Source organism: Carassius auratus, chromosome 23 (genome assembly GCF_003368295.1).
Source record: "Carassius auratus strain Wakin chromosome 23, ASM336829v1, whole genome shotgun sequence".
In the NCBI taxonomy this organism is placed as follows: Eukaryota; Metazoa; Chordata; class Actinopteri; order Cypriniformes; family Cyprinidae; genus Carassius; species Carassius auratus.
The window spans coordinates 14,185,151-14,211,987 of NC_039265.1; the positions used below are offsets into that span (position 1 = coordinate 14,185,151).

General features: G+C 37.6%; 2 protein-coding genes across 3 annotated transcripts; both read right to left on the reverse strand.

Moving 5' to 3' along the window:
• Positions 1–2,553: 2,553 nt before the first annotated feature.
• On the reverse strand, positions 2,554–12,113 carry selenoi (selenoprotein I). 2 transcript variants are annotated; one of them, XM_026199928.1, is made up of 10 exons: positions 11,916–12,097; positions 9,400–9,468; positions 8,625–8,733; positions 7,885–7,959; positions 7,171–7,433; positions 6,562–6,670; positions 6,383–6,431; positions 6,064–6,244; positions 5,715–5,897; positions 2,554–4,915 (listed from the first exon to the last, which is right to left on the reverse strand). In XM_026199928.1, exons 1-10 carry the CDS (start codon positions 11,970–11,972, stop codon positions 4,808–4,810), a joined length of 1,203 nt encoding a protein of 400 aa, XP_026055713.1. In that variant the 5' UTR covers positions 11,973–12,097; the 3' UTR covers positions 2,554–4,807. The 2 variants fall into 2 exon arrangements, with proteins under 2 accessions (XP_026055713.1, XP_026055714.1); XM_026199929.1 differs by having other exon boundaries at positions 4,850–4,915; positions 11,916–12,113.
• A 1,433-nt stretch (positions 12,114–13,546) lies between these two features.
• On the reverse strand, positions 13,547–26,532 carry si:ch211-197l9.2 (protein SOGA1). Its single transcript, XM_026199882.1, has 11 exons — positions 25,567–26,532; positions 24,520–24,744; positions 22,740–22,895; positions 20,954–21,019; positions 19,656–20,801; positions 19,089–19,175; positions 18,704–18,865; positions 18,289–18,540; positions 16,584–16,627; positions 15,128–16,499; positions 13,547–14,508 (listed from the first exon to the last, which is right to left on the reverse strand). The coding sequence occupies exons 1-11, from the start codon at positions 26,344–26,346 to the stop codon at positions 14,362–14,364; spliced, it is 4,437 nt and encodes a 1,478-aa protein (XP_026055667.1). The 5' UTR covers positions 26,347–26,532; the 3' UTR covers positions 13,547–14,361.
• Positions 26,533–26,837: the final 305 nt, after the last annotated feature.

A 26,837-nucleotide genomic window follows, 5' to 3' on the forward strand; every position in this document is an offset into this window, starting at 1 on the left:
AACTAATATGTACCACCTCAGTGACTTAACTAGAAGGACGCTACAGGGGTATCATACTGTACCGAGCAACCCAGTGATGAAGAGGCACATCACCTCAGTTCCGTGGGAAGATCATGTCAATGTATTAAACCCCTAGAGACAGCCAGGAACAGAACATAGACCCGAACATAGTCTCTTATTATTATTCCATGGAGAGAGTTGTATTTGGAGTCAAATAAGTTGGCATATGACTTATCCAAAGCAACTTCCATAACATTTAAAGTATACATTATTATTATTATTAGTTATAGTTTTGTGCTATTTCTGGGAATTGAAACATGTTCTTGGCATGTTCTACTGTTTGAGCTTCAGGAATGTTAATAACAATTTATCCAGTGTGACACCTGTGAAGCCCAACCTTGCCTTAAACAAGCCCAGACTTGCCTAACACAAAACATAAACCATTAGCCAAGCTCGGACATTATAGATTGGACTTGGGCTACTTTTCCAAGAGTGTGGTTTACTACTAACGTTTTCTATAATACTTATATATATATAATTATAGCCTATTCCTATGAACTTTCAGGCCTGCATATCAACATTTTAAACAATTCTGAGAGACAAAATTTATAATATAGAATTAAATGCCTCAATGAATGTCTAATTTGATAAGTAAATATGTCAAACCATCATATCTTTTTTAGGATTAACCGCGCGATCAAATAGCGCGAGACTTTTAAAGGCCTACATGGTGCTTTGGTGAACTGAAGGGTCGCGCGGAGTTTAAGCCGTACCTGGAGTTTATCGTCACTGATGTACCTTTCAAACCGGTTAATCCCGGTTTGAATAAAAGATGAGTGCCGAGGTTTCTGGGTGAAGCAGAAGTGCCACCACACGGTGACAGTAACCCACGTAAAACTTAGCAAAACTACATGCATTAGCGCAAGAGGCGGGAAACACGTCTTCAAGTTCAAAGATTTCTGTGTAACTTGAGGTGCGTCAGAGACTGGACTATCAGCACCTCGCCCTGACTCGCGTTTCCCAGGAAATAACGGCCATACACCGGCCTTCTCCGGTTTCTAATGACGTGTATGCATTATTGAGCGCGCTCTCCCGGTCCCGCTCGAGGCACCAGGTCAGCCACGCACAAAACGGACTGCGCTCCAAGAACATTACACTGACGCTGTCGTTCTTTAATTCATGCAACCTCCGATTAACTGTCAGTTTAGGAACAGGACTATCCCGAATGTAACAACACTGCATGTACACGTTGAATGTCACAGCTCACTAAAGTCAAACTCCTGTACAAGATCAATGCTGACTGTATGTAACACATGTAGATCTATCTATCTGTCTGTGCATGTATTTATATTATAGACACAAGTTAACAAATTATTTACGTGGTGTAAAAACATCCCAGAATCATTCAAATAAACGTAAATTTACATTTATGCATCTAGCTTCTACTAATTGCATACATGTAAATATCTCAGGATCATGAAACTTGCTTCACAGAACGATATCAAAGAGCTATAATAAATACAAATTTTGTGCTGGGGGCAGTCGTGGCCTAATGGTTAGAGTAGGTCCAAGTCTCAGCACTGGCAGGGATTGTTGTTGGAGGAAGTGAATGAAGCATGGAACACCATACTTAGCCACAAGTCATGTCCTTTTCTTTTCATTTTAAATGTCATAAATGTCAGTGTCTCTCAGAGCAAAGAGTTAACAGTAAATAAAGCAAACTTAATCTCTCCATGTGCTAAGTTTAACATGCATTTGGAAGCACAATATACACATAATTTCCAACACTTTTTAGATAAAGGTTTACAGCATTTCAGCAGTATTCTGCTAAAATAAAAAGTTTGAATTTTAAACATTAAAAGCTCAAGAGTTTGAAGGAAGAATTTAAGACATGAAAGTGTAAAATGAAACACTGTAGTTGTATTTTTATTTACAACATTGTAATTTAAACTAATTATGAAATATTGAAAATATTAAGTTTGGTTCCTAATAACACAAGTGTGAATAATGTGGACTGAGAAACTTTGACAACTAAATTAAGGTTCGAGTCCACTTTAAACTCCATCTATGAAAGCTAATCATAATGCAGTTCACATGGCGATATAACAAAAAAAGTTTTGCAAATGATGTAAATTCAATGTAAAAATAATAATAATAATTTTGTAAATAATGTTCAAAATAAAACATTTGCTTAAAAACACTAAATGTGTTATGTTGGTTAATGACTAAACAACTAAACGTAAGTTAATGCAAGATTGTTAAATTACGGAGCGCTCACTTCAAATAAATATTTTAAGTCCAAGGGGTTTGGCTGACAAAAAAAGTCCTGAATGAAGCAAAAGGGCACAATGTCTACTTAGTTCTCTTGACAACTCACCTTCACATTTCCTCGAATGAGATGCAACTTTTTTATATAAAAAAATGTGTGTATTAACTAAAGAAAAAATTCCAAAATGTGCAATGCAATGGTATTGTCTTTTACAATAAGGGTTCGGAGTGAAATCCTGTCTGTCCTGGGACTGGAGTTTCAAAATCTGCAATAGGACAAAATGATACTGTGGATACACTTACATTTAATGGGGCAGCACAAGATAATGTTACAACATGGATGGATTTTGTTTTACAATATGCAGAGGTTTAAGAGGTTTCACCCCACTTTAAAATAAAAAATTTAAATAAAAGTTACATTTGCTTGTTCTCCGAAGCATCACACAAATGCAGTTATACAGCACTTGATAAGAGACCTCCTGCAAACAAAATGGTCACATTTAAGAGTGGTTTGTTTTAAAAATGATGAGGATAATAGTGACACAAACAAAACACATCAAGCAGCCACACTTGACAGCAGCAGCCTCTGATATTCTGTGCACTACATTTTTTTTTTTATTTGCCTAGTGATTTTGACCCTCAAAGGCACTACCATCAGACTCTATGTTCTACTGCATAAAAAGAAAAGCGCCATCTTCTGGCTAAAAGCTTTCTGCTCTAAATTTTGCAGGAGTGCCCTTAGAAGTGAGTGTCATCACGTAATTTTTTAACAAATAACATATTGCTGGACAGTAATTAGATACTGATGTAATAACAAAGACAGACGTTACTTGGGACTAGCAGCTAAAGTATGTAGATTTTTTAGCCATGTCATTTCTCAATTAATGTGAAACAGGTATTTGGAGGATAAGAAATATGCATCCTGTTATATTATGAAGATAAAATAATAAAAGCAAGATGAACAGCAATACAATGTTATAACAGCATGAATAGACTGTACATGTTTAAACATTATTTAACCGGGTCTCATTTCAGAGAAACAGGACATATATTATGGAGGCATGAGGTTTCTAGAGTGAGTGTATAAGCCTAAAACATACACAGATATATACATACAGTACATATGCGCGCGCATACACACACACTCACTCATCCATATATTTACACATACTGTACATTCAACTCACACAATACACTTCAGACAACCATTGAAAGTAAAAAAAAAAAAAATCTTATTACCGGTACCTATATAAGCCCTCAGTCCACCAAACAGAAAGTAAGATACGTAAACTAAACAAAAGAACAGAAAACCGACTAAATGCTGGAATGAGCTTGATGCAGACCATGACACCTGCAGTCTGCAGGTTTAACGGACATGTCGGTGGCACACAGACTAGTGCTTTTATCATGTTTATAGACGGAGCGAGGTTTGACTCGCTCACTCCAAGTGCACCCTCTCCTGTTCAGGGTTTGAAGTGCACTCTTCATTCAAGAACAAATAAACTTAATAAAAGCCGACTAGTGAAGCAAATAAAAAGAGAACCAGAAGAAAATGAAAATCGGCACGCGGACACACCATCACCAGTGTAAAAGGAAACGAAAACAAACAAATATCCCAGTTGAAGTAGTTATACAAATTCAAATCGGTCAGGTGAGATTGTGGTTTGAGCGGTGTGATATTATAGATAGATATATGTGGTTGTTTAAATTTGTCTCATGTCATTATTACAATTTTGCATTATTGTAGAGATCAACAAAAGCACCATAGATTTAAATAAGCATCTAACATCCCCGTTCTCTCATACATATGTACAAGTTTGATATTAACTGAAAATTAGACCGTTTTCACAGCTGGCTTATACTGTCCATTATAGAAACATAATTTAATAATGCCTGTTACTGGAAAAAAGAAAACTCCCCAAATTGAGCAGTTGAGGCCAAAATTAAATGTAAATAAAATCTTCAAATCGAATAGGCTTAAGACATTCATCACATCATCATATGTGTGTAATCATCATCATGTGGTTTGCGCGTGACTTATCTGAGAGCGTGTAAGTGAGATTAACCATTCAAGGCTCCTAGTATCTCTGCTGAAAAGCACATTTCCTTAGGAAACAAGCAAAAACCCCAGCTTCAAGGATACCAAGCAACCAAATTGTCTCGGCTCGGAGTGAGCAACACGATACAGCTTTTTCTGGGAAGAATGGGCCCTGATACACAGCTACAAGGTCGAGGCAATGTAGATCCTGGGCTCAATGGGTCCTGTTTTTCTGAGCTATTGAGTCCCATAGTGTAATTGTGTGTCCGAGCCCAACATATCCTATGGTGCAGCTTCACCTCTGGGGACAGTGGGTCCTGTGGTGCAGCTCTGCCTCAGGAATCAGTGGACCCTGTGGTGCAGCTCCATTTATTTGTTGATTGAGCAGCATCCTCAGAATAAGGTGGCGCATTTGGTCAGTACAATTTGGTTTTCTGTTGTTAGCAGTGTCTCCTTGGTGATTGGTGAGAGTCGGCTAGCTGAAGAGCATGCAGAGATAGCTTAAACCTCAGCAGCCTTCAGGCCGATTTTCTCCTCGTCTTGTCAATCTGAATTGGGTTTCTTTAGTGAGAAAGCGTATATGTTGAAATGATCACTCAGCTGCTTCACCTGCACAATGAGACAGAAAAATAAATAAATAAGACCATAATGAGAAATATTGTGTGCTTGCGCATAAAAACATGACTGTTGCAAAAGATAATTACATAATATTTATTATATATTATTAGGCTAGTAAATGAATAAAAAGTACAAAAAAAATTATAGTATTAATAAGTCTTTACTATCACTTTTCCATTTTCCAATTAACACATCCTGGCTGAATAAAAGTATTAATTTCTTTCCTTTTTTTTAAAGGAACGGAAAAATATTATGAACCCCAAACTTTTGCATAGTAGTAGTGTATATTGTAACAACATTTCTATTGTAAATAAACACTGTTCTTTTTATTTATCAAAGGATCCTGAAAAAAGCATCACAGGCTCAAAAAATATTAAGCAGGACAACGGTTTAAAACCTTGATTATAAATCAGCATATTAGAAGGATTTCTGAAGCATCATGCAAGGCTGAAAATGATGAAAATTCAGCTTTGCTCCACAGGAATAAATTATATTTTAAAGTATATTAAAATAGTACAATTATACAATAATATTTCACAAATTTCTGTATTTCTGATCAAATAAATGCAACCCTGATGAGCAAAAAGGAACAGTATGTGTGTGTGTGTGTGTGTGTGTGTGTGTACACACACATACACACACACACACACACACACACACACACACACACACACACACACACACACACAATTTATTATAAGTAGTAGTTTAATATATAACAATCTTATGGTAAATTTAAAGATTCTTCATGACTAATGAACAAATGAGCAGTCTGTGTGACTTTACTTACAACTGATACTCCATAGTGTATGTGAGTGAGGAGGACTATGGCGGTCCATATGTAAAGGACAGTAATTTCTCCATCCTGCAAAGTCCCAGTTATCACTAGCAACACCACAGCTGTCATCGGCAACAACAACAAACTCAGTGGCTTGCATCGAGTATTACTCATCTGGCACACAATGAGCTTGCACTGAGAGAGAGAGCGAGAGAGAGAGAGAGAGAGAGAGAAAGAGAGAGCACATGTCAGGAGCAGACATCTGACAAAAGGTTTTCGAATGGAACTGAAAGACATCCATTGTCTTGGCTGCACAACTTGTTTATCTACAGCAGAGAGCTAGAAGACTGATTACACTCACAGTAACATTGGAGAAGGCTGTTCCCACCATGAGATAAAAGATTCTGGGTTGCTTCTCGATTATGTCTGTAGGAGAGAGACTGATCCACAGTGTAGACAGCACAAACAGGAGGACGGGAGAGAAAAACGGTAACAAGGCCTCATACACTGAGCTGTGCTTCAGGGTGTTATTACGGTACGCCCTATAATAATACAGAGAAAGAGTGAGAACAAATATCCCTGTTCCAAAGCATTCATTGTTTAATAGTGTATCAGTAAGCTACACGGTACGAGTCATTTTTATGTAGTCCAAGGCACAAGGGGCCTGGAATTAAACTTACTTAAAGACATTGTAGAGGCTCATTGGTAGTGTGACAACAAATAAACAACCTGTTTAAAATAAATAAATGAATGAATGAGGAAATCAGATCATCGTTTAATTTGCAAGTTTGGCTTAAAAGCAAATGAAAACACTGCATCTGAAGTATTAACTGTCAAAGACAGGGCAGAGTTCACTCACCAACAATCAGAACAGTGAAGAGATTTCTGTAATGAACATTCCCAATGACAGGCTTGTACCATGTTTCCACACCAACCACCGCTGTTACTATGTACACGACAGAGATAGTCTGGTATAGAGATGGGGGAAAAAAAGACATTAATATTAACTGTAAAATTTATTTCCATTCAAGTACCACTGCAGTTTCCATGTGCGGTGTGTGACATGTTCTATCCTCAAGAATTATTTATTCTATATTTTAAAATACAAAACTGCTCAAAGTTTGGGGTCAGTATGATTTCTTTTTTACTTATTCCTTAAAATGTATGGTTTTATTCAGCAAGGATTCATTACATTGCTTATAAAATGACAGTAAAACTTTTATAATGTATAAAATGTTTTTTTTTTTGGGGGGGGGGGGTACACACACACACACACACACATATATTCATATTATATTGGAGACTATTATTACAAGCTAAATTATTTATACATTAGTATACTTTTGTATATTATTACATATTACTAATATAATATTAATATTGTATAATATATATAGTTTATGGTTATATTTTAATAGTATATAAAAACATTTTCTTTTCATGTGCTTATCTTTAGGTAATAAATTACCACTTGACTAATGTCGTAGCCCCAGGGCAGGAACAAAATCCCAGTGTTGTACTTCTCCCAGTGAGACAGTATGAAGGAAAACAGCACGACCCATAACAGATAATACAGCGTCACCACGCTGACACCAGACTCTCCGCGTCCGAACACAGAGTACACTGTAGCGACGAAGAACACACATGCCCAGCTGTCCAGGCCGTGGTCAAACAGCTCACCCAGCGGAGTGCTGGAGTTTGTTCTCCGAGCCTGTTTGCCATCCACACCATCTGCATATACACACACAAGACAAGATATATTTCAGAGTCATATATGCAAGCATACACACATTCTCACACAAACATGTTTCCAATCTGGCTACCCCATTCACATAATGTTTCAGAGGTTCTCTGGATCCTAGACATAATGTTCACAGCTCTTCCCTTAAAAATCTACAGTATTAAGAAGCAAGCCTCTGCAAATTTGTGTTAAATAAGTGTTCATATTTTTATATGCAAATGTGTCTTCTGTGGCTGTATTACAGTCAAATGTCCTTCTTGGCTAAATGGCTAGTGAATTAATAAAGTATATAGGATATGTCAGTAGGTTTATAAATGTACACAAGTAGGACTAAAAATAAGATATGTTTTGCTGATAATATTAATCAAACAATACTACTGAAAATAGGTCAATTAACATTAGTGCTATTTAAAAAAAAAAAACAAAAAAAAAAACACTTACCTAAGGTATAGGCCAGAAAATTGAACAAACCAGCAGCTATCCACACCCAGCTTGGCACATGTGTATGGCCTTTCCCTGTGCCACAAAACAACACCCACAAAGTAATCAATGCCGTTTACAAGTAGGTACAATATCAATTAGGATAACAGCATCGAACTTGAAAATATTTAACAAATTACTTTAAAAATTAAACCTAGATACATACATAACATAAATAATGTGCTCAATTAATTATGTAATGTAATAATATGTCATTTAAAATAAGTCCAAAAATAGTTAGCAGCATTTACCTAAATGAATCGCTACAAAACATACCCATAAAAATACCTAATTGTTTTGTTCATTTATGAAGAATGAATTTAACTTTTCAATGCTACACATCAGTGAAAAACACTATGACTTCAATATGTTTTGTCTTTATTTCTACCTAATGGAATCAGATGTGTTAATAGGACTACAAAAAATTTTTTGTAAGCAGAACATGTTTGAATGATTTACTCTACAGCACTGCATGTACAGTGTGTGTATATGTGAGAAAGCTGCTGTTTGTACAGGTGTAGCTGTCTATTAACAGATGGTTAGTTGATAACTAAAAGAATGATGAGCTGGAATTGAGACCTTGATCCATGTCAACAAATGTTTTAAAGTCTCTAAGCTTTGAGAAAGAGTGCTTACCCACAATACTCTCTCACTAGCACATCAAAACCAAAACAAACATACAAACAGTTAATTGACCTCACCTGAGGCATAAAAGTCAAAGTCGAAAAAGGACAGCAAGGTGAAGGTTAGTACCAGGAACATGAATCCTGTAAATGTGATGAGGTTTGGGGCAAGCCATGTGGGCAAGATCTGAGACGGAGCGAGAAAGAGAGAAATTAGCAAGCTGCAAATGGTCAGATGTTCTCGCAGGTAATCAGAGCCAGACGGAACATTCATTAATGTTGCATACATGCAATTCAATGAAAGCAAAACACCAAGTAATGTCATTCTTTTCATGTAAAATACCTACATTCATGGATTCAAAATATGTTAATAAGGATTGACAGACAAATTACATTTTCATGAACGCATCTTTATAACACAAAATAACATGCAGTAAAAACTATTTAATAATAGTATATTATTTTAATATGCAATAAGAATAAATTAAAAATAATAAAATTTAAAATTAAAATAAATTACAATTAAAATAACAAATAATATGCTATATGAAATGTTAAAATAATTACTAAATTGTAAATAGAAATATTACAATTTGATAAAACTGTATAGTTAACAATATACAATTTTAAAATATTACAATTAATAAAACACTGCTGTTTCATAATCACAGTTTTGAGTTTTAATGCATCCACTTTGATAAATAAAATAAATGCATTCTTTAAAAAGTACATTTAAATAATACATATAAATATGAATCTATAATAATACATTATTATTATTTTATCTCATATGAGAGACTGGATGCCCTTGTGTATTCTGGGTAACGTTCAAAACGACAGTCGTGACACTCACCTTCACTACTGAGTTCCAGAAAGGGTGCATGACGTAGATAGAGAGGGGGTTGGAGTCAACCGCACTGTACTGTAAAAAGGAGATGACAGGATATGAAGAGTAAGACAGCACATTAACACTCGGGTCCAGAAGTGTGAATGTTCAAAAAGTGTTAACAACAGAGTGTTTCTGCCATCTCATCTGATATTGCACTGTGTCTACAAACTGTCAAATTTTTCAGCAGTAATTACTCCAGTCTTCAGTGTCACATGATCTTTCAGAAATCACTCTAATATGATGATCTGACTGGTACTCAAGAAACATTTCTTATAAGTATCATCATTGAAAACAGTTGTGTGGCATAATTCTTCTGTGAAAATCTGGATGAAGTTATAATAATCATGAAAAAAAACCAGATATGGTTTATGTAATCAAAGGGGTTAATAATTGGATGAAGAGAGAGCTTTGCATCTCAATCGTTTTGATGATTCCAATGACAACTACATAATATCAATAAATCTCTCATTAGATTCTACACAAGTACCAGGTACGACTTGACAATAAATTCTTAAGCTCAAACCTAGAGGCAGTTTAAATTGGCCTGAATGTAATAATGTCTATCAAATCTGAAACTCTTCACTGCAGCACATGATAGTAAGTGGTATGATTCAGTGGTGAAGGCAGATCACTTTTCAACCACTTCCCCAGCATGTGTTCACTGTGTGAGCTCACACTTCGAGATTGGGCGGCTATTGCAGCCTTGAAAACATCTGGATCTGGGAAGGCCTGAAAGGAAACCCTTGAACCCCTGAAAAATATGTACATGTACTTTCTAAAATGTACATGTTTATTCAGCCTAATATGCTTAGGTAAAAACACAGTTTGATGATAAAAACCAAACAAAGACATTTTATTAGGAAAATAATGTATACAGAACCGCTAATTAAATATACACAAAAATGCTGAAAACTAAATATGATAACCCTGATCAGATAGTGTACAGGGCTAAAATAAACACACTGCGGTAGTCATGTGGGGGCAGTCATGTATGTTCAATGACCCCTACAAGTATGTGCAAACACGCAGAGCAAGAATAGCACATACCAACTCAGCAGCCTGTACAACGAACAGCCCAAATCACTGGCAGGAAATAAATACACCTTATCAGACCAACAAGACTTTACACCAGAAGCGCTCAAGGTCACAGACACTTTCATTCACAAGCTCTGTCAAATCAGCAGTCAGAAAAACACAAGAGTCTGCGTCACACCCAGGAATTCAACCTCTCAGCCCCTTCAGCTCCACACCCTTAAACCAAAAGATCCCCTTCAGAGATGCCTAAACTTTAAGATTTGTTTATTTCATGGATTATAAATTAATAATTATCAGACAATTAAAAACATAATATGCATTATAAAAATGTTTTTCAAAAAATAAAATTATGGAAAATGACTGAAAAGCAATAATACTGTTTTTGTTGGTTGTTTGAAACAATCATTTAGCGATTTTATATTCCTTTTGGGCCATTTTTCGTTCATTTTTAGCGAAGAATTCGCACAATTAATGAATTAAATAAGCACATTCTATTGAACACACATAATGGCACTGTAAAATTGTAAATAATATTCTGACTTAAAATAACTGTGTACCATTTTAATATAGTACAAATGTAATTTATTCCTGTGATTTTAAAGCTAATTTCTCAGCAATAATTACTCCAGTCTTCAGTGTCACATGATCCTTCAGAAATCACTCTATGATGATCTGGAACTCAAGAAACATTTCTTGTAAGTATCATCTATGAAAACAGTTGTGTGGCATAATATTGTTGTGATGATAATAATAATGGGAAAAAAACAGATACGGTTTATGTAAGCAAAGGGGTTAATAATTGGATGAAGAGAGAGCTTTGCAACTCAATCCTTTCAGGTGCTTCTATTGTAAATTATATCAGAGGACTCTACACTGCTATAATACAGTAACACCTGAATTTTCAATGAACACAACGAACAATTACAGTGAAAGCACGGGGAGCTTCTGACTCGCATGCAAATAATGTTCTTACCAAAGATCCTTGTTAGGAGGCGGAACCAGGAGCCCATCCCTTTACAGTTCAACCCAATTTACAAACTAACCGACAACATAAAGCATGTAACGTTAGACCAACGACAGCCAAACTGGACACCGTGTGTGTTTATGTGGTAAAACAATGTTTAGAACTGATGATTTACTTTCACCGGCGGTTTCAAGTCATTGTGGTACGCCAGTGAATTAACCGCTTAATAACACTGATATGTCCTTAAAACCTTTGAGTTGGATGTATATATACACTAATAACTAAATGGTTTATCATTTCATCCAATAAATTCAAAGGGAAAATTTAGTATTCCTCTTTAAAAGCGACAATAAGCCACCGTTGTCCTTCCTAGAGAGCGGCACACACCGGCAGACAGACCTCATGCTTCATGATAGCATTAACGGCTAGCCGACACCCTAAAGTCCAACGTTAAACATTTTGCCGAATAAGACGGCCTCACCTTATATTTATCAAAACCTGAGAGTTGCTCTTGGGTGACATAGTGGAAGAGAGCCATGATGACCGCAGCACTGCTCTGAGACGGACCGAAATTCACCACCGTGTCGGCGTACAGTATCCGCAGTGCTGCGCGTGAGCGGCGGCGGCGCAGTGGCGTGACGACGCCTGAACTGTGTTCTTTCATAATAAAAGCCGACGTGGAACACCAGAAACACGAGTTTCGATTTCTTTGATGCTACGGAAACTTCGTGACAGGTACATAGATCTAAAGATTACAGGTTTTGACTGTCTACACACAAAATCTGAAACCGGACACTCAAAACCAGAACCACAAACCAAATCTGCAAAACCTTTTGTCAATTTCATAAAAAAAAAATTATGCAAAACACAACACACAATTCTCTATGTAACACAAAAAAAACTAACAGGAAGTATCTTGAGTTCCATTTTCATACACAACCAATCAAAATGCCACACTAATTAATCAATTCATCAGTCCCTTTGCTCACAATAACTCCTCACTTGTGCAAACACTCATTGCTTTACTTAACACCAACCAATCATGGCTTTAGAATACATACACAGCTACACATGTGTGAAGTATTTATTTTATTTTGTACTGTGTAATACTGTATTCACAAACGCTTAACAGTTAACTAACTTGAAATTTTCAACATCTCTCTGCCAGTTACTTTAAATATTGTACAGAAATGTACATATGAGCTCATGACAGAGGAGCTTTAGGTTTTGGAATATGTGTGTATATGATATATCTAAAAATTTATTATGGCAAAGGTGTGTGCAATGTAAGACACATTTGTGCTTTTGAGATGTGTTTGTGATATTTTGAGAGCTTTATTTTGCAAGAGATGTCTGGCTTTTTGTGCCTGGGCATCTATATTTTCTTTAATACAGCCCCCAAATTAAACTGTAAAATTTATATTCTAAAAATAAAGTTTTTTTTTGTTTTTATTTATTTATATTACTTTGTTTATATATATATGGTATATGTGTTTATAAAATATGTTTTATTTGTTGTTGTTGTTTTTTGTTTTTGTTTTTTTTGTTTTAGGGACCAACCACGGGGAATCTTCGGAACTCAGTCTGAAAACCCCTGGACTAGTCTACATAAAACATTAACAAATGTTCCACCATATAGACGAAATATGCACAGTGTTAACACTTATTTTACACTACGTGATCTGGGAATTGAGTTAGTTTTCACACTTTTTATTTTTCATTGTAAGTTAATTGTATTTTTCCCTATAGGCAGACACCTTAAAGTTATGGATAAAATAGCTATTTAATAAACTGTTTTATACTAAATGTAATATGTATAAATTAAATATGGACACGCTTCTCTACCCACTAGGTGTCGCTACAAATTCACGAATCTATAACAACTATAACAAATTAACGCCTCTGTAGAAAGGTTACTTCTGATATAACTGCATGTCTGTCGATTAAAACTAAATACATTTCTCGTGCATTTATAAAACATTTCGATATACACACTTAAGATAATTCATGAGTGATTGTGTGCATTTTAGTCTCAGGAAAATTTGAATGAGCAGCTTTCAGCTGAGTTAAATATAGAAGCAGACAAAAACTGACAATTTCCTCTGATATATCAGGGTATTTGTTTAATTGCATACCTCTATACATTGTTTCATGGAATTAAAAGTAATGCAAATTTTAAATGACTTACATTTTCCTTATATATTTTTTTCTTTCTCTTTGTGGCTATAGGCAGTTAAAGAGAAAAACCTGAAATATCATTAAGTTGACATATCTTCAAATTCAAATACAATGTCATGACCAGTATTTATTAACATGCAATAAAAAGTGTCACATTTCAAATAGCTACAATTCACAAACCTAAGCTCTGATTAAGGTGCTTGGCCCCCAAATATGTTGTTTGCAGATATAAAGCACAGGTCATATTACATTTAAGACAGCTATGAGAAACAGGTCACATTCAAAAGGCATCTAAAAACATTTAAACAATAATGTACACGCGTTCTATTATGCATTAATGTTGCATAATTATATCTATTTAAAAATTAACAAAGTAAAGTTCATCAAGGATCTAGAAAGTAAAAACTGGATCTTGCTGGAATCAGGAACTTCAGCACAATAACAGCATGGTTAATTCTGTACAAGCCCTACTTAGTTTCTCTATTAAATTAAAACAGTAACTTAGCCTGGAGACAGCCCAGAAGGCATCTACAAAGCTTTTTCATGTTTTTTACGCTGATTTTAAGGGAAGCTAATGTTTGTGGAATGGATTTTAACATGCTAAAATGGAACTGAAGGAACTATTAATTTAGCCAAACACACAAGGTGTGGGGAATATGTGGAAATGTATGAATGACGGGCATTCCAGTTCTGAAGAAATCTGTCCATGCAGGCCTGTAGATCCCAGAAGTGACATGGTATCAGTCCCATTAAGCAAGAGAATCACCTTTACCACGGGATGGGGGGTGTTCGTGTGGGAGGGGCTTGTTTTGACTGGGAATGTGCCGGATGTTTTTTTGTGAGGGTCGAGCAAAGCAGGATGTCAAAGAGCGTGAGCTGTAGTCACAGGCTCCTTCCTGGCAAAGAGACGGAAAAGAGTGAGGAGATATGCTCAGCATTATAACAAATCATGTGACATTAAGACAGAGACTCTGCAAAATAGTAATAATATATTTTCTAGTTGTATTTAATCAAAATGAGTTCCAATTCTGATTGTATGGTTCCCATATACTGTATATATTACTGTTTTAAAAGAATATTTCTGCTTGTTAAAAATAAAATTAATTGAAATATTAAATATGTATCTTTAAAATCATTGTCATATGGATAACCAGTCATTATCACTTGAATCACAAATCTATACATAACATACCAAGAAATAACTTTTATTGATGAAGTCAGTTGTGAACTCAATAACGACTCTGCGCAAGTCTGATTCATACAGTGACTAACAAGTGAGTCCTAGGCCATTTCTTCAATCTCAGATTCGCAAAAAAAAAGTTTATTCATGAGAATAATTTGTTCCTGAAAAAAAAAAAAATTGAATATGGACACACAGATTGTTTCCAGAGTGACTAGATTTCAAATTACTGTCGCACTTATTATTTTTTGCAACCATTTTAGTCTCACTCAAATATTACTCCGTCAACACCTTCAATTTTAATGTTATTGAAGGGGTTAAACTTTGCTACTAACCTCCAAGCCCTTGCTCTTTCTGACTGAACCCCTGTCGATTTGACGCTGAGTTTGGACCTGGCTCTGACACACAGTCTCCTCTTTTTGGCTTTGTTTCATAAATCTGCGGTTCACAATCTTGGTGATGCTGTCATTTCTGACCAGTGGCACCGCTGGTATACGAGACGGTGGGTGCTCGGATTTCTTTGAACCCACCAGACCGATGTGATCCCTACGAGCTGCTGGCACTTTCTCCAATTCCGGGTTGGCCTTTTCTCCTCGACCACAGACATTGCGCAGAAACTCATGGACCAGACCGTATTTGTGAACCCCTACATTTTTACGGCTGCCATGTTTATCGCTGCCCTGCACTGATACTGAACTCGGCCTGCTATTTATCGGAGCACGTTGTGGCAGAGCCCACAAACCACGGTCTTTTGCTCCATAATCCATTCTAGAGGAGGTGCTCAGAGATGAGGAGGAGGACAAAGAGGATGTAGTGAAAGAGGAAGAGGATGAGGGGGATGTGGAAGAGGAAGACTTTGAGGAAAAGGGAGAGGATGCAGAGTGTCTGCGTTGTATTTTTGGAGAGGTGGTCTGTGGTTGAAACCGATCTGCTGGACCAGGGACCCTTTCCAGTGACACTGATGTCTGCGGGGTTCTTGAAGATACAAATGAGGTCACTCTGGGCGACCAGTGCTTCGCAGCATAAAGACATCGAGGACCATCGGTTTGTAGCCCAACTGTGGTCACCTGTGGTTGGGATTGAGTTTGCGTTCCTATGCTCACAACACTCACCATACTGCTCCCAAAATCCTTCGCTCTTTTTCTCTCCAGAGGGCTGGATTGGGAGGTTTGCAGCACACTGGCTGTGATTTCCTTCATGTCATCACTTAGGTTGGCTGAGACGCCCAAGTTATTGAAAGCCAAGCGTGAAGGGGATGTCATACTGGAGATCTGAAGACCAGAAGAGGATGTAGAACTGATGACAGCGTTCGAATCTCTCTCCATCAAACTCTGGCAGTCAAACGGCAGGCTACCCAGCCAGTTTTCATACGCAGTGACCCAGTCTTGGTTTACAAGGCTACAGGAAACAGCACTGAAATATGGTTCCTGGCTCTCCTCGAGCTCTTCCTCCTCTGCTGCTATCAGAGAGCTCATTTGGATCCTTTTTGCTGATGGAGGGCTGTAATATATACGAATGCTGCTTCTCTCTGGAGCAGTGTGGCTTCTCTGGGTCAGCTCCGGGTTTAAGTTCAGAGCAGGGAAACTGGGAGGCATGATGGGAGAGTCCCAAGTCTTGCAGGGGTCGTCTCTGTCCAGAACGGCAGCTTCTTGACTGAGGTACTTCCAGTTCTTGTTGCGTTTTGTCATGCTATTTTTGGGTGGCATCCTGTTGGAAAAGGAAACTCGGTTAAGGAATTAATTCAGATAATTTGAGTTCAAACTATGGTGCAAACAAACGAATCAAGCTTACCTCTCCATTTTTGCATCTTTGGTCAACATCTTGTATCTGGGGGACTGAAAATGCATCAGAAGGATTATTATTTGTTCATGCATAATTAGTTCAGTTGTGTTATTTATTATATATTAAATAGAATATATTCAATAAAAAATACTTCAAAAACACCTTTCACATTAAGAATTAAATAAAACAACAGAGACAGAAAAATATTGTATGCAATGCACTGCAATTTAACCTTTCAGCAGAAAAAGACTGACTCGTTTTAAGACAGGGAATTCTTCCATTTTGTTTAGGGATGAGCGATTTAAGATAAACTGCATCAAATGAAAAAGAATGTCTTATTCAAAAAAGTGTGTCAGAGAGGTAATTAGGGATAACAAAAAAAATAAAACCGCAAGTAAACCATTGGATCAGGAAAAAAAAAATATTGGCAAAATTCCTTTGCACTCCAATCCAGGTTTTACTTAACCCAGTCAAATTGTCACTGTCTGCATTCCACTTTTATTATTAGCATCTATTATAATAAACAAGACTTTCTGTTTAAAGGAAAGAATGAAACTGCTGTAAACCTAGAGAATGAAAATTAAAAAAAAATCCATTATGCCTTTGTTCCTTTGTATGATGCTTCCTTGTTTCTCTCTCGCCTCCTTTTCTTAACCCTGCACAGTTATCCTCCATTTACTGTTAAAGAAAGTAAACTCCTTGAACTGCAGCTGAGCCTTGATAAGTCTCTCTGTGGTCACTGTGGTTTGGATAAGCCCTTTTGAGTCAGAAGTTGTGATTGAAGCTGATGTCTGCACTCCGCCTGCTGTCCTACAGTCCCAAAAGGGGATTAGCCTAAATTCAGTTGCCATGCGGCCTTTTCACACACACATGCTCATAGCTGATAGTTCAGACTTCAGATAGCAGAGAGCATAAACTACTGTTCAAAAGTGTGGAGTCTGAGATATTTTAATGTTTTTGAAAGAAGTCTCGTGTTCTCCAAGGCTGAATTCCTTTGATTATTTTCATTAAAAAAAAAAAAAAGTTTTCTATTTGAATATTTCTTTAAAAAATGTAACTTATTCCTGTGATAGAAAGATGAATTTTGAAGGAGTCATACTGTCACATTATCCTTCAAAAATTATTCCGATATGCTGATAAAAAAAATACTGTAAAAAATACTGTATATATATATGTATATATATATATATATATATATATATATATATATATATAGTTCTGTAATTTTTATCAGTTTAATGCATGTTGAAAAAAGTATACATTTCTTTAAAAAAAAAATTACTGATAACAAACTTTTGAGTGGTCGCACAAAGAAATGCCAAAAAAGACCTAAATAATGGAAATATATAGCACTATGCTCTGATTCAAACACAAGTTAATACGTTATCATGAATTATTTTCTACATAACGTGTTCATTTCTGCATATAGTATTTTTTATTTTTTATTTAAATAAATATTAGTTAATTAATATTAAATAGTATTAATTAATAGTAAATTAATTAATAGTAAATACGGTAAATGTATTCACATAGTTTATAAATTATTTATAAATGAACATTATACTTAATGTTCATAAAAATTACTAACTAATAACAAACTGAACTTTATTATAAAATGTTACCAATTAAATAATAGTTGACCCGTAAGATCTGTTTTGATGGTTGACCTTTGACAGTTGAAATCATGTCAAAGTACACAAATTTTTGCTCTGACCTGAATTTTTCTATTTTGCTTAGCTGTCTTCAACCCTTCACACTCTAGACGCACACGCTTCAGGTGTTCTAGCAGTTCTTGCCGCTCAGAGCTCCAGCTGCTTTCACGGACCTTCAGCTGTCTTGTCAGGTCCATCACTGCAGTGTAGGACTCTGCTAACAGGTGCTGAAGCTTCTCAATGTGGTCCTTCTGCAAAGCCACATTGGGGTCTGATGGACCCTTTACTCCTGCCTTCCCAGCTGAACCATCCAGCTATAAACAAACACAAACAGCTTGATGACATTTCTGCTTCAATTTCCTCCATAAGTCCCTACAGACGCAAGAATGAAGAAAGAAGAGGAGACGACATGAGAAGCAGACAGCAGGTTCATTGATACTCTCTGAAGGGAATTTAAACGGATCTTCTAGTTCTCACCCTGCTTATGAGGCTCTTGAGCTCTGCACACTCCACGGCCCACGCTGCTTTGGCATTAGCAAACTGCCGGATGACAAACTGGGCTGCCCTGTGCTGCTCCATAAGTTCAGAGAACAGATCCGACAGAGCTGTTCTGAGGTCTGACAGCAGGGCACTGCTAACCTGAGAGACAAACATACAGTGGTGAATGAACACGGGGCAACAGGAACACAACCAGATTAATTGGAAATGAGCAACAGGTCAAGGAACAATGCTCTTGTTGTATATGTTCAGCTATGGTATATAAGAAAAGGTCACATTTTTGAATCACGTGCTTTCAGGCTGAATGTATTGCATGTTGAAACACTATTATTTTTACTCCAGTAATCCTCTTTCTTTTTCGTACCTGATTGTTGCACTTCTGTTGAGGTTTATACTTGCACGCTTTTGACTCTGTGTCCATAAGCAGATGACGATCATTCTGACAATACAACTGAAATGAAAAGACATAGGTTGTTTATAAATATATATTAGCTCAAACTATGCAAATGGTGTGAAAAATATTATATAACTGCCAGTTTAGGACAAATTAAATAGTAAACGTGTAACAGAACATTATTAACACAATATATGATGAGATGGGAAAGATTTAATTGGGAATGCATGTATACATACTGTATCATTGTTAGTGGGTGAATTAAATACATCAATAGTGTGTTTTAGGTATTCAAAGGGCCCAAAAAGTACCCAAAGTTGACAAAACAAGCAACTACAGAACATATACATATATGCTTTTGGCAGGCATTTTTATTCTTTATTCTTGTTTTCCCTGGGAATAGAAGCCCTGATCTGATGTCTGAACTACAGGAAAGCATTTACTGTTATTTCGACTGCAATTAAGAATCATTATAAAGAATTACCATTTTCATCGATAAAGATGGTTGACCACAATAGAAATGTTCACCTAATTTACCTCAAACAGACTCTTTCCATCAGCTGGGGGTCTCTCTCCCTGCCTCCACTGCTGGACAAACCACCGGAGCTGCAGAGTGAGCAGCACTAAGCTGTCCTGGTTACACTGATTTTGAACATTTCCTTCACATGGAAGTTCTCGACTTTCTAGATTCTTTGCGTCCTCTTTCATTTCACTTAAATCTTTGTCGAAATGCAACATATTCTTCTCTGTAACAGGCCCAGGGCGCTCTGAATTGGAGTTTGACAGCACCTCCAACTTTTCCACAAGAGCACGCAGTTGGGCTTGTAACACCTCTAATCCGTTGGTCAAGGGACTCAACATGGGGTCCAAAAGCCACTGATGTGTTTTGCACTGAGGATCTACTGCAGTTTTGACTAAGTAGGGAGCACCAGCAGGAGTGTTATGGGTACATGTAGGTGAGAGGCCATTTTTTGCTGGGGTTGTTAGGAGCTGGATAGTCGATCTGACAAGCAGAGCCTGGTCATGGATGGCAAGAAGACTCTCTAGATCTTTCACACCAAATGTGCACTCTGACTTACACTGAGCTTGTCCGTCTTCCTCTTTAGTTTCTGCAGAAAGCTCCTGTTCCCCACCAATCGGCCCTTCTCTGTGCATGTTGCTAATTGAAGATTTCTCCACAAGATCCTCCGCTACATGCATCTGGTTCTTCTGCATATTATTGTGGTTTGTTGTTGCATCTGCATTCTCTTTCTCATCCAGACATCCACCTCTAAGCTTCTCCCCCTGTTCCCCAGTTTGGAGAGGCACTGCTAATCCTTTACTGGCCCTCTTCATCGTCTCCTCTTCTTCCAGGCTTCCTCCTCCTCGTTCACGCAGTTCACTCATCTCTGCTCGCAACCCACGGTTCTCTACCTCTAGCTCCACTATTCGACGGCTCAGAAGCGTGGCTTCCTCCTCCACCAGCCGCAAGTGAACTTTGACCTCTGCTTCTCGGGTGTGGGCGGAGTTAGTGGCACCTGCTGCAGCCTGGGTTTCATCCACCTCACCATAAAGCAGACGGTATTTGGCGAGCTCCTCCCGCATCGCCTCACTCTCCAGGGCCATCTTTGTTAGTTTCTTGCACATGAGCGCAGACTCTTCTTTGGCAAAGTGGAGCTGGCATTTCAAATCAGCACTGTCATCCTGTAGAAGACACAGGTGTGTTAAAACAGTTGGCATTTATCAAAAATCTGAGGAACTCTGATGACTAATATTGGCCCTCTACCAAGATCTGCAACGAACTATCACTGACCTTCACAAATCGATCATCAAGACTAATGTAACTTCCAACTCACCTGTGGAGAGAGCTTCTTTTCACTCTTACTGGATGTTGATCTCAAACTTCGTCTCTTTAGAGAATTCTGTGAAAGCACCATATCCATAATTAGTCTGAAGACATTTCAGCAGCTTAAATAAACCCGGGCTTACTATGTATAGGTGAGTTGATGCAATTTGTCCCATAAGATGATGTTCTCCTATGGGAATAGATGTACATTTATGTATATTATATTGATCATAGTTGTTATTTTCCATCATACCGCTGTCCACTGGATTCCAATACCCAATGAAATGTGTGACTGTTAGGAAAGCATGCACCCAATAAACACACTCAATCATGTTCGTGTACTGAGATGGCAAGATTACTACACCAAACATCCATACTGCTCCAAGTATGTCAAGAATGCTGGCTAGAGTCAGTCTATCTGTCTGCTGCTTTGTCTGGGAGGCTCAAACCCTTAAAAGTACAAAGAGCAGAGGAGGAGCATGTAGACTTCAAATTATCTTCTTTAAATGTTAAAAATAACTTCATCGAGTCAATCCAAGCTGTTGAGTGCAACACCAAGTTAAAGGATAAAACTCATCTTATTATAGCTTGATGTTTTGAGATGATAAATTAGTAATTTAACTTGTGGATTTTGAATGGATGTTTAAAAAGTGTTTGCGTGTAGAAGATCATGTTTCAGGTAGTGTCAGGCTCACATGAGTCCTTGGTAATCTGGTTGTAGCTGATTTGTTCTGCTGGTGAGGATCAGGAATGGGCAGCAGCTGTCTGAGCTGAGCTGCTGGGATCCACTTCTAAGCACTGAATCCTGGATTAAACTGAATGTGTGCCGTTATTAAAGACCTACAGGCCTTCATTGCCAATTAAATTTGACTTGTTCGGTGCATTTTGTTGGTATGGTGGCGTCCTATATTTTTTTGAGAGAAAGTGATAGCAAAAAACATGCCTTCTTTTTAGTATTTTTAACATGTATGTGGTAATTGAACGTCATAAGACCCCATTTAAGCATTATGGCTTGCAGCCAGAGTTGGACAAGGATCTCCCTTTTAGGTATATTTCTAAGTGGTTTCTTCCTCACTCTCTTCCACCTTTCGGTTGCCCCATTTTTTCTCTCTTCTCCCCCTCACTTCTACAAGGAAGAATGACAGCTGCGGTCTGAATTCAGACCTTAGATCATTCTGTGCCCTACCCAAGCAGTCAGCTGTTGGTAACACCCAATACATACAGTTGGGGTAAAGGTCAGATTGTATTCCTAACGGCATCAAGAAACTAAGGAGCCTAAGCAACAAACAAGTGCTGCTTTAAGGTGATATAGGGCATAAAGTATATATATATATATATATATGTGTGCTACCATTCAAAAGTTCAGGGTCAATGTTTTTTTTTTTATGAATATTTTATCCAGCAAGGATGCATTAAATTGATAATAGTGATAGTAAAGACATTTATATAGTTACATTTATATACATTATATACAATAATTATATCAAAATTATAATGTTCAAATAAAAGCTGTTCTTTTAAACTTTCTATTCATCAAAGAATCATGAAGAATTGTATCATGTTACACTAAATTCAATACATGCTGAAAATTCAGCTTTGTCATGACAGGAAAAAGGGACATTTAAAATAGAACAGTTTTTTATTTTATTTTTTGTAATCATATTTCATTATTACTGTTTCTACTATTAAGTCTTGGTGAGCATATCTGTTTGATTTATTCAAAAAAACATAAATCTTAAACTTTTGAACAATAGTGTTTATATGTAAATACAGGAATGACTTTGAGGTTATCCCACCTGTGATTTGTCCATCTCAGCCTGAAGAACCTGCTTTGCCACCTCCAGATCCTGCAGCCGTTCACGTAACTCCTCATTTTCCCATTCCAGCCGTGAATTTTTCTTTTGAATGGCCTCAAGTTCACTGTGTAGACGAAGGGACACGCTTTTTGCCACCTGGGAAAACAATATTAATTTAGAGTAAAATAAGTGCACCGCAAACCATGTGTCCATGCTAATGGTCCACAAAAATTTTGATGTTAATATGATAATTATCTAATGTAATTTCATTCTCTTGGGGATCACTGTCACAAGAAGCTCTATATTTATAGAGAATACATTATCTGAAACTTTATATGGAACATTGCAAGATGAGGATTAAGTTACCATGTTTCAGCAGTGGTTTGTGACATTGAGGATGTAAGGAAGTAAAGTGGTTAAGTAATTGTTCGGGATTCAATATGGGTCGACTCTCCTATGATCTCCCTCCTTACCCTTTGCAAAGCATGTGTCCTCTTGATGCTCAAGAGGTTGCTAACAATTGCAAACAATGTCAAGGGAAAACCGTTAGAGTGCATGTGATTACACCACAGCATTCAGCGCATGACTTTTCTTTTTTTATATATTGCAGGGCGATTATTTTCAGCATTGAGTTCCAGGAGCAATTTCACAAACTCATATTTCTCTGTGAAAAAAAGTTAATGATGGAAATATGGAGTACAGCAGATCTATGAAAAGGATGCTGTTGGATATCAGATTGCAGGACACTCCCGTGGGGGTTGTTAAAGACACAATATCTTGACAGACTGCTAGTGAGGCTGCTGAGAAGCGGTGGACATACACTGGCCCAGTTTGTGAAAGGAGGGTATCTATTTCGCTCACATGTCTTTAAAATAGCCTGGTCATGGACATACCCACAGCACACACCAGCAGCTGTGCTTGGACACTTCCCCTCTTGGATACTCTGTGGCTATACTCCCTGACTCATATACAGCACAAACGCAAATGAACACACTCTTTCATTCAACCTTGTGTATACTTAACATTGTGTTTCTCTAAAATACATTCACTCTTGATTCTGCGCAGACAAAGGGTTCAGAAGAAACCGGAGGAATTTGTTTTGCATAGTCTGGAAGCAGATTTCAAAAGAAAACAGCACTTTTTATATCGGTCGCCTTGTTGTGTAAATTCGTTTTTAATTCGTAACGTTCCTACAGAAAGCTCTGTCGCTGATTGGCTGGGAACTTCAAACTAAAAAATGCTCAGGCTGTGAGTGGCCCACCACAAACTGAACTACACCAATTGTCTGCCAAACAGAAAACCAAGGGTTTTTCTCCTCATTTTACTAGTTGGACCATTTCCAAAAATAAAACCACTCTCTACACATGTCAAACGGTAAAACAAAATCATATTTCAGCTCTCACTAAACCCTTAGTACTATGATTTGTGTCATGAACCACAGTGGAAGGATTACACAATTCCTCTGAGTACATGCAGATTCATTAAAAACAGAGTTTTGACTCATTTAGTGACTTACTATTCAGCATTTAATTGGCACTAAGCGTTAAGCAATTTAGATAAACATCCTGTCCCGATAAATGCCATGGACTGCATCCAAAACCCTAACAGTGGTTTTCCTGTACACACACAACTGTAGCTTAATTGCACCCAAATCATGAGGGAAACATCTATTTAATTAGACCCTGAATGTCAGGGATTGCTCTTTTTGCTTTATTTGAACTCATATGAGAACTTTCTCACAGAAAACACCAGCAAATTATGACTCTGAGCACATCCTCACCCTAATATCATGTTCGAGTGTCCTGATAAGCTCTCCGTCCACTTGTCCCGTCTGGGCTACACGCAGGCTGCGTCTCTCTGCTTTCCTAAGTCGGTACTGGAGGATGCGACAAGCCTTGTTGGCCTGTTCCAGCTGCTGTCGGAGTTCCTGCAGCTGGTAAACATCCTCCTCCATGTACATGTCCCTCATCTCCAGCATCTCCGAGCGGAGCTCCTCCATTTCATCCTAAAAATGGAGTCAAAATGGTGTCTGTAAACATCAATGTCATAGAACTGAATCATATGTGGCAGTTTTACAGGCACCATAACTGTTTTCTATATTGCTATCAATGTCAGTCTTCAGCCAACTCATCCAAGACTGTATTGGCCTTACATCTTGAGTGCCAGCATGCTGTTCACATTAACCCACAGAACAAGGGGCGCATGCCAAAAATGACACGCTGCCCTCCTTGGATGCATTGGTGGCACTTCTGTTGACTTCTTGATTTCTACTGAGACACCTTGCGCTTAATCACAGTAAAGCTTGTCTCGTTCTCTCTGTGAACCCATCCTTCTATTGCATGTCAATACAATAAGGGATGACACAAGCCAATTAGTGAATGTATAATCTTCTAAGAATAGAGTAAATCTTACAGTATAAGCCATATTACGTGCAATTTATTTTTGCTTTGTTTATGTGACTGCTAAAATGTATTATACATGTAGTAGACACTGAGATTGTTTTGATTTGCATATTGCAGCACATCATATGACAAGGCTTATGCCATGGTGGCTGATGATATTAGATGCTTAATAGTCATAATCCACCAAAACAGGCTGCATTTAGTACTCTCCTTTATCTAACATGGGTAAAGTGAAGGTAACTAAAACAGATGCTCACAAATAATTATAAATGACTTTAATTTGATTGTCTTGTATGTAAAGAGCAAATAATGTGTCCAACTTTACCTACCTAAACCCTCCCAAGCAAAATTGACACCATGCAAGACCATTTGCAATTAATAAACTAACAAATAAATAACTGAGTAAATTAATCAACAAATCTCACCTTTAAATATTCATTTTCTGATCTTAAGTCATCAATCTCTCTCAGCAGATCCTCATGCACCCCAACAGCAAAGTCTCCAGTAAGATCCGAAAATGCCACAGACGCGCTCAAGTTCAAGCGACTGTCCAGAGAGACGTAGGACCTCTGGTCTCCAGGAGAGATGCTTCCCTCTCCGAAGCCAAACCCTGGAGACAGGGTGGCATTAATCAGACCATCTTCTTCTCTGTGTTCTGATAATATTTGCTCAGCTGAATCGTCCATCATCTCTTCGTCAGTACATCTAACTTCGCCATCCTGTGACTGAACATCGGTGGACTGCTTATGGTCCTCAGATGCGTCTGAGATCTCAGAGCTGCTGTCCGTGGAAGACAGTTTCCCGGCAGCACAGCCAGAGTCTTTACTTAGGTCATCAGACGTGATGCTGCCATCCGACAACTTTCTCCTCCCGCACGATTTACTGCTATCGGAGCGTTTTCTCGACTCTGGTCTCATCTCCTTTTTCCCTGTGTGAATGTCTGGCGTGACAGATGCTCCACGCTTGGGTTTCTTTGACTGAACCTCGTTGGATTTGCTCTGTGATGCTGCTGGGATGATTTTAGACCAAGCGTTCGCTTGGGGTTGTTTTGACGTCATGTGTTGCACATGATGCCTGTGGATTTGTCTTGACGGCTGCTGGATGCTCGTGCTCGCGTCCCCGCAGGCTTTATCCTGCCCGTCCCGTCCGTGATGGGATGAGCGTGCATTAGACTCAGGATTTGCCTCAACTTTTGTCTTTGTCATTGTGTTGGCGTTCAAAGATGGTAATTTCCTCTCATTTACCTTGCATTGTTTTTACGAACAGAGACGATTAATCGCCAGTAATTTTATAAACGATTCCAGCAGAATCCTCTCAAGAGTTTGCGTGAGATGAGGTAAAGTTAAGGTAAATCCGGGTAAAGCCGTTAGTCTAGTGTTTGAGTGAATGTCTATACAGTGTGTGGCCATGTGCTATAAAAACTCCGAAATCTCCGCCCCAAAAGCAGGAGCTTACACTCTCTCTCTCTTTCTCACTCAGAGTCAAAGATAACTCAGCTTTACTGGCATTATTACGAACAGCTATAATAGTGCCAAAACAGTTTTTTACTAGCATAATATAGTAAAACTAGCATAAAATATGCTAGTTTTCTCCCAATGCATATTTATTTAATATTAATGTAGTAATCGGCTATTTTGCATATGATGGTTTATAATGGAAAACTTATAACGGTAACAGTGTCTTTGTGATTCATTCA

Excerpts from the sequence above, each read along its gene's own strand:
- selenoi (XM_026199929.1), bottom strand. The coding sequence starts at position 12,098 with ATGAAAGAACACAGTTCAGGCGTCGTCACGCCACTGCGCCGCCGCCGC. Across the intron at positions 7,434-7,884 it reads TTTTCTGGCCTATACCTTAG|ATGGTGTGGATGGCAAACAG; the intron begins GTAAGTGTTTTT and ends GTGTATATGCAG. Across the intron at positions 5,898-6,063 it reads CAGCCTTCTCCAATGTTACT|TGCAAGCTCATTGTGTGCCA; the intron begins GTGAGTGTAATC and ends TCTCTCTCTCAG.
- si:ch211-197l9.2 (XM_026199882.1), bottom strand. The coding sequence starts at position 26,346 with ATGACAAAGACAAAAGTTGAGGCAAATCCTGAGTCTAATGCACGCTCA. Across the intron at positions 21,020-22,739 it reads CTGAGATGGACAAATCACAG|AATTCTCTAAAGAGACGAAG; the intron begins GTGGGATAACCT and ends GTGCTTTCACAG. Across the intron at positions 19,176-19,655 it reads ATGGAAAGAGTCTGTTTGAG|TTGTATTGTCAGAATGATCG; the intron begins GTAAATTAGGTG and ends TTTTCATTTCAG.